Source organism: Ambystoma mexicanum, chromosome 14 (genome assembly GCF_040938575.1).
Source record: "Ambystoma mexicanum isolate Mex_15411 chromosome 14, UKY_AmexF1_1, whole genome shotgun sequence".
In the NCBI taxonomy this organism is placed as follows: Eukaryota; Metazoa; Chordata; class Amphibia; order Caudata; family Ambystomatidae; genus Ambystoma; species Ambystoma mexicanum.
The window spans coordinates 398680261-398688502 of NC_090940.1; the positions used below are offsets into that span (position 1 = coordinate 398680261).

Below are 8242 nucleotides of genomic sequence, written 5' to 3' on the forward strand. Positions count from 1 at the left end.
CTGAGTTACCTTGGTAACTCAAGTCGCACTCCGTCCTGATTGGCCCAAGTGGTGAGCCGCCCGGCTCACCACTTAGCATGTTTGAGTGACAGCTAGGCTGGGTGAATGGGGGTTTGCTGCATAAAAGCAGGGCTTTGGGGACTGGGACTTGAGAAGTCGCCACAGGACCAAGAATCCGACGAGGGAAGAGCTGAGCCGACCTGCTTCGACGACACCACCCGGTGGAGCCCTGCTGAACCGTCTCACCACTTTTTCCCGACGACCGAGGAGAACTCTTAACGGAGTGGCTCCTTCCCTTGACTGGTGGGGACAACCAGTTTTCGCCTTCTTTCCGTCCTTTTGAGGTATCTCGTGGCCGCCTTGCCTGTGCCAAGCACCCCGGCATCCGGAATACCACACTTTACCCCCATACCGCGAAAGTCGGTACCAACCCTTTAACCGGAGGACTCCGCGGCTGGTTTCTTCCCGGGCAGTGCTACGACCTTTCTCTTCTGCTCTTCAGCGAGATATTCTTCTCCCCTGACCGACGTCGAGCCTTGCTGTCGCTGCCTGGAACAACTGCCCCCGCTGGAGGATCCTTTCCGCTTAAGGTACTGTGTTCCGCCTGGCTTCCCTTGCTACCGACTGTACGGGGTAGATTTAGTCCCCGGCTTTCGAACCTGGGAGTGCCTGGGACACTTTGGCTAAACTTTCTGAGCCACTCTAAACTCTTTTTGACTCTTTGCAAGACTTTGAATCTCTAACTAACAGTGTGATCTTGGGCACATTTTCGCTCCGGCTACTCTAAGAGTGGGCCCTGCCTAGTGACTTTTGCTCACCTGTGACTTTATTCTTCTTTAAGCCTATTGCAAGTGTTCTGGACCTTAGAGTGGTGTGTCTAACCTATTTCTGCTTTTTCTCTCCCTTTCTTGGAAACTACTAGAGTGTCATCTAACGTTAAGCACTCACCTCTGTTTTAATTAAGTGGTGTTAACCTAGAGTTGTCTAGATAGGAGAAAGGATTGAATTTACTTTCAGTATAACTGTGTTGAAGTGCTTTTACTATATTTTTGCTAGAGTGTTTTTAACTTATGTGTATTTTAAATAAATAACTATATACTTTTGAAACCAAGCTCTGGTCAGTGTTTGCTTGTGCTATTGTGTTTTGGTACATATTGTGTATACTTTACATACTGCCTAACTCTTCTTGAGAGAAGTCTGACTGCTCAGCCACAGCTACCAGGTAAATCTGGGTGGTACAGACTGCTACCAAAGGGGTTTACTGCTCTACCTGTAGTCTTAAATCTTTTGCAGTGTTCCCCAAGGGAACTGCACAGGTTTCTGCCTAACAATAGCACACTGCGCCCAGACACTAAGGTGGCAGGAGAGGCTCACACAGCATCCTGTGCAGGCACGCCCCCCTCCCGCATAGAGTGCTCACCAGCACACTGGCTCAATCCTCTGCCCCTTTTACATCCATCGCGCTTTACAGACACCAAAGCCCTCATTGGAACTGAGGAGCTTTTTGCAGTGCCCACTTTGCAATAATGGATGCCTCAGACTGCGCCTCAACGCACTTTGCCATTTCCCACAATGCTCAGCGTGGCACACACTGCATAGATTTTACATATTTTCCTGCTAGGCTGATTACACATTTGTAAAGCTCCATACACAATACATGCCTCACTTCGAACACATCACACTTCACAATTCCCCATAGTGCCTGGCATTGTTATGTTTGCAGCGCGGCAATTACCTAGATCCACCTGGGCCAGTATTCCTGCGGTGCACAATCGGACGGCCTGGGCCTAGATAAAGTGATTGCTGGACTCAACACATGTTTTCCTTTGTAGTGCATCGATTACCATCATGCCTGGGGAAGGTGGTCATGGTGTGGTGCTGCAGTCTTTGTGCACCACTATCAATGGGTGGTGAGCCAAAACTTTGCCTGGTGGACATGAGTGGCCCGTGGTACCACTGCGCGTAGCCATAATATCTCTTGCGCACCCCTGTGACTTACTGATGGGGAAAGCTGCTGGGCCCACTGTGACAGTGTGAAGTAGGTCTTCTATTGGAACCTAGTGGAAGAGCTAGCCGGCCGAGGGCCGCTGCATAGGCAGCCAGTGGAGTCAGACGGTTCCTGCCTTCCTGTCTCCTGTGGCAACCAATGATCACACTTTCACGCCTGGTTCTCATCCTTCAAAATGACCTGCGCCTAGTCCACACCGTGCAAAAGCCACGTAAGAAAATATACAAGTAGGTTACATCGGAAACCTACCAGCTGACCAGATGGCTAAAGTTGACTTCCATTGTCAGATGCCCAACCACCTGCCATAGCATGAGTGTTCAGTTGGTGGGAGTTCAATAGCTCGATGAATACATTATGGGTCTACCATTTGCAAGGTGCTGGGTTCAAGCCTCCTATCAGGCACATTGAGGTAGAGGTTCATTGTTTCCCCAGGCTACCTATCTGCTCATTTTACTCGCTTGTCTCTTTCTCGCTTATTAAGATCATCCTCAGCTCTCCTTCTTGCCACGACCCAAGCCCCCTATGCTCCCCCTCGTTTCCGTTCTCTCACTCTCCTACCTCCCTGACTCTGGAATGCTTTTCCTCTCCCTTGCTGTACTACTCCTCTCTGCCACTATTTAAATCCAACCTCAAAGCCTTTCTGAAGAACCTGTTTCCTAGCACTGGACCGCAAAGCCTTTCGAAGAACCTGTTTCCTAGCACTCTACCTCAAAGCCTTTCTGAAGAACCTGTTACCTAGCACTCAACCTCAAAGCCTTTCCGATGAACCTGTTTCCTAGCACTCTACCTCAAAGCCTTTCTGAAAAAGCTGGTTCCTAGCACTCAACCTCAAAGCCTTTCATTCTACCTCAAAGCCTTTCCGAAGAACCTGTTTCCTACAACTCAACCTCAAAGCCTTTCTGACGAACCAGTGTCCTAGCACTCAACCTCAAAGCCTTTCTGATGAACCCGTGTCCTAGCACTCTACCTCAAAGCCTTTCTGAAGAACCTGTTTCCTAACAATCAACCTTAAAGCCTTACTGAAGAACCTGTTTCCTAGCACTCAACCTCAAAGCCTTTCTGACGAACCTGTGTCAAAGCACTCTACCTCAAAGCCTTTCTGAAGAACCTCTTTCTGAGCACTCTACCTCAAACCATTTCTGAAGAACCTGCTTACTAGCACTCTACCTCAAAGCCTTTCTGAAGAACCTGTTTCCTAGCACTCAACCTCAAAGCCTTTCTGACAAACCTGTGTCCTGGATCTCTACCTCAAAGCCTTTCTGAAGAACCTGTTTCCTAGCACTCTACGCAAAGCATTTCTGAAGAACCTGTTTCCTGGCACTCTACCTCAAAGCCTTTCTGAAGAATCTGTTTCCTAGCACTCTACCACAAAGCCTTTCATTCTACCTCAAACCCTTTCTGAAGAACCTGCTTCCTAGCACTCAACCTCAAAGCCTTTCTGACGAACCTGTGTCCTAGCACTCAACCTCAAAGCCTCTCTGATGAACCTGTGTCCTAGCACTCTACCTCAAAGCCTTTTTGAAGAACCTGTTTCCTAGCAATCACCCTTAAAGCCTTACTGAAGAACCTGTGTCCTAGCACTCTACCTCAAAGCCTTACTGAAGAACCTGTTTCCTAGCAATCTACACTACTGCATCACTCTGTTTTCCTCTCTCCCTACCCTTCATGGACACCCTGCAGCACTTTTCCATCACCCCTCCATCCTTAAATCAGCACTTTCTCCACCACCGCGCTCCTAAGTCATGCTGTCCTGTGCTCGTCCCTGGTTTATGTTTCCACCTTCCCCTGCAACATCTGGTCACTAAATCACATTCTCTGACCACATTGTAAAGGACCTGTGGCCTCCTCTCTGGTATCAATGGGAAACTCTGTAAGTGGTTGTGCCAAAAAATGTTTTGCCTTCCCTGGGATTTCTATAAATAAATAAATAAATTAATTGTAATAAACGGGTAGATCCCTTTCGACTCATGACTCCACCGCTTGGCAGGCTCCACCCCTCGAAATCACCCGCAGGACACTAATTCAAGATCCAAGCAGAACTAAACATGTGACTGACTGCCCTCCCCCCTGCCCGGCAAACGGCCCAGAGTGGAATCACGCACTCAACAAAAACAAAAAAAATACAAATACCTATAACACAATTCACTTGCATAAGCGCCTAAGAAATTCACAATAAATACTTACTGTCCAGGCTCTAACAAGCAAATTCACAAAAGGGAGACTCGGTTACTGGTGTGTTTTGGTAGTGGCCCCTCTTAACCTTTCACATACATAAAAGAAATATGGTTTCCGACTGTGAGACTTCCAGAAATCCAACATCCATTTTAACAAGTCCACAACAAATTAGCAGTCAAAGTCTACCCCGCCCCACCCTGGCCAAAGAAAGGATCCGATTTAAGGAGACGCCGGGGTGAAGGGCCACGCGGCGCCCACGTGACTGCATGGCGGGGTGGCGCCAAGTAGAGTCGCTGGATCTAGTGTGGGAATGGCGCGTAGTGCGTGTGGTGAACTTCTGAGGCAGGCACTTAGGCCCCACGGGAATGTAATCAGCAGCTTTTCATCTCCCCCCCGCTCTCTCCTCCCCCCCCCCCCGCGCCTCCCCTCCATGTCATTGCCCCCTCATGGATGTGGTTTCCTGTCATTTCATGGGAAAGGACCATTCGCTCGAGGGACGCAGAGGGGCAGCTGACGTCCAGATGTTGCAAGCCGACCAAGAGGCCCCAGTGCAGCTGCTCAGTACGAAGGCCACCACAGACAACGCCGTCAATCGATATACCTTTATTCAATAATACTGCATGTATTAACTATTTTAGAACGATATCATGTTTGTCTCATTGTTATAAATGAACATATACTCTCATTATGTCTCTTAATCGTCTATGCCTTGGTTACATCCGTGGCGCAATGAGTGTACGGTCCCATGTACACTGACAGCAGTTTACAGCAGGCTACAGCAGGCTACAGGGTGTGCTGGTGACATAGTGGCTGTTTGTGTTGTATGCCTGGCCTCGTGCTACGTTTCCCATCGCTTTATGCGTCCAGTCAACATGATTCAGATGGGGGACGCCTGTCAGAGGATAGCGTTACCTTTCTAAAAGGTGGGAAAGTGGTATGTATAAGAAGGTAGATATTTAAGGAGTGGAACCCAGCCAAGGACCCCCTCCTCGCACCCAAAGCCCAGTGTGAAGGTCACAGAAAACAGCTCCGAATACTTGGCATAGTTTAGGCCCGGAGTCTGAAACCTTTGGCCTTCCAGGGGGTTTGGACTGCAAGTCCCATCGGCCCCAGGCAGCCAGTCTCGTGTGAGGGACCATGGGAGACGTAGTCCAAATCCCCTGGGGAGTTACACGTTGCAGAGTCCTGTTTTCGATCCGGCTCATGTAAAATCTGGCAATAGTTATGACGCAATGCCGTTCTCAAGCACTGCGGCTGGGAGTTGCGCTCTACACGTGTGCGTGCCCTATTCGGATGTTCACAGTTAAATATATCGCAGTTAAGAACGTCAGTATTGATTACCATTATACTATGTACAGATCACCGGAGGGTGAAGGCCGTGATTCGTGTTCCGTCATCACCTGAGCATTATTGCACGTTACGCACATCCACGGATGTTAGTCACACCTGGAGCCTACACTTGGCCTGGAGACATCATGAGCACCACAGTATGTCCCATGGGACGGCTGTCACTGCCCCGCGCGCCGCCTTCAGTCCTGGGGCTCTGCGCACTTGTCAAGGCGCCGGTGGGGGCCTCAGTGCCAGTTACTTCATAGGATCGTGGCCCTTTCCAGACCGGTGTTAGTCCACACAGTACATTTGAACCCCGTGGCTGGCCACTTCACTGCCCCTGTGGCAATTGCGCAGTGCTTGTCCAGACCCCCAGTGGAAGGGGCCCCTGGAAATGTCCATTGAAGGGGGGTTTGGGGGGTCACATGACCAGTGGCTGCCTGCGGCTCCTGGACATAAAGAGGGGGCTCCTGTTGCCTTTGCTGACACTCCCTGGGGGTGGGGTCGCTTTGCGCGCATTCTGCTGGACACTGCTCAGCAGGAAGGTGCTGTCTTCGGACTTGGACGCCAGGCCGCCCACGGGCAAGCCCTGGAATTCGGGCGAGGTGAACCTCCGCAGCAGGCGCCTGCCCGCTGAGCTGTCTTCTTCCCCCTCTGTCGGCTCCGCGGGGTGGTGGGGGGTTCCGGTGCTCGGGGGTCTGACGCTGTCAGCCCAGTCCCAGCTCTCGGCCCGCAATAAAGTCTCGTGGGACTTCGAGATGACACGGGTCTCGATCACGATGCGCGGAGAAGCGTAGTCCCACTCCTCGCATGTTCCGCGCCGGGGCTGCTGGGCGCTAGTGGGGTGCAGCCTGGGTGGGCTGGGCTCTGGGGGGCCCTCGTCGGTCATGGAATGCGGACAGATGTGCTGTTCCCCTGGGTCCTGGCTGGTCCACCTGTGGCCTTTCTCTGCCCCGCGACCCCTCGGGGAGCAGCTGGATGAGCGGGAGAATAGCCAGGAATTCCGGCCCTTGGACTGCGCCTTCCTTCCCTCGCGCAGAGAGCGGCCCTCCCGCTCCCCCGCGGGGGCCAGGGAACGGTTACCCGCCCGCCCGCGCTCCGGGGACTCCCACAGGTGGCGTGCCCGGGGCAGGCTGGGCGGCGTGCGCGGGCGGAACTGGCGGGTGAAGCGCTCCATGACTTGGCGCGAGAGCGGCCGCGGGCTCCAGACCCCGCCCGCGCGGGAGGCCGCGCGGGGGCTGCGCGGAGCTTCCGCGCAGGGCCCTGCTTCAGCCTGCAGGCGCGCGCCGCGCTGCCGGCCGCTCAGCACCTGCACGCACGCGCCGTGGCCCAGCGCGGTGGCCACCTGCAGCGCGGACTGGCCCGCCTGGTTGGTGCGGTCCACGCGCAGCCCCAGGCGCTTGAAGGACTTCAGCAGGTAGTCGAGCACCGCGCTCTGGCCGCAGGAGGCCGCGTACATGAGCGCGTTGTTGCCCGCCTGGTCGGGGATCTCGGGGTCGGCGTTGAACTGCACCAGCAGCTTGACGGCCTCCAAGTGGCCTCGCTCGCAGGCCTGGCTCAGCGCCGTGCGGCCGCTCTCGTCCTGGCCGTTCACCTCGGCGCCGTTGTCCAGAAGCAGGCGGATGAACTTGAGCCGCATGTCCGGCTCCGGGAGGCAGGCGGCGAACATGAGCGGCGTGCGGCCCTGCTCCGTGCGGGAGTTGATGATCTTGCGGTCCAGGGCGTCCAGCACGAAGCGCGCCAGGTGCACCTTGCCCCCGTGCATGGCGTCCAGGAAGGTCTTGGTGCCCGAGCTCTGGCACAGGTCGCGGGGCTTCAGCATCCTGGTGGCAGGCGCCGGGCTGCTGCTCGGCGGCAGGGGTGGCAGGCTGTTGAGTGCCTCGCTGGGCGCCGGCTGCTTACAGCCCGCTCTGCCTATTCATTGCCAGGCTCCCGTCAGGAAGATCCAGCTCTACATGTCATCCGTTCATCTTCTGCAGCAGTGCCCAGAGCATCGCATCACCATCCCCATGGCGACAGCTCCCTCTCGGCCCGCCCGAGGATGCTGCGAAGGACAGGCAGAGCCAGCAACTGAGCAGCATCCGACTCCGAGGCACGTTTCTACATCCCTGTAGCCGCACCCCACCCCCATCCGCGTGTGAGGGTGGGCAGAGCTGGCGCGTGAAAGTCACCCCATGGGAAGCGACGATGGCCGAGCGAGGGCCAGAATAAAGGCACCCGCAGAGGTTTGCACCCCATGCTCACCCCACACCCGCCTGCACTATACAGTCTCATTTATTTTCCCTCTTTTACATATAGCCTCAACTACTGTATTCTGGGAGTTGTAGTCTATGTTACCAGCTTCAAGAGAGGAGATTGTAGGTGGTGTATCAGTGACATTGTGTCATTTGGGTAGATTAGTAGTCAGCTTTGAAGACCACACATATTTAAAGTATAATTGTGACTAAAGGGTAAACACGAAAAAAAACAATATGCGTGGGCAAAGCCAACAGTTTTGGCTTTTGTGTGGACACGGGATATATACTTGTCAGGCACTGCCACAAGAGTACTACCTGACCATAAAAGGGGAAGACCTTTTGGCTTTGCCAAAGCTTGTTTTTAAAAGGACTTCAGTGCATGGAAAAGAAGTGAGGGCGCACCTATTGCTTTTAAATTTAGTATCTGAAAGCATTTATAACTGCAAATAAGCCATTCACTTTAAGCAAGCCTGCTCGGAAATAATACACAAAC

General features: G+C 53.3%; 1 protein-coding gene across 1 annotated transcript; it reads right to left on the reverse strand.

Moving 5' to 3' along the window:
• Positions 1-4771: 4771 nt before the first annotated feature.
• On the reverse strand, positions 4772-7747 carry ANKRD63 (ankyrin repeat domain 63). Its single transcript, XM_069637526.1, has one exon. It carries the CDS (start codon positions 7332-7334, stop codon positions 5934-5936), a length of 1401 nt encoding a protein of 466 aa, XP_069493627.1. The 5' UTR covers positions 7335-7747; the 3' UTR covers positions 4772-5933.
• Between the last annotated feature and the right edge of the window lie 495 nt (positions 7748-8242).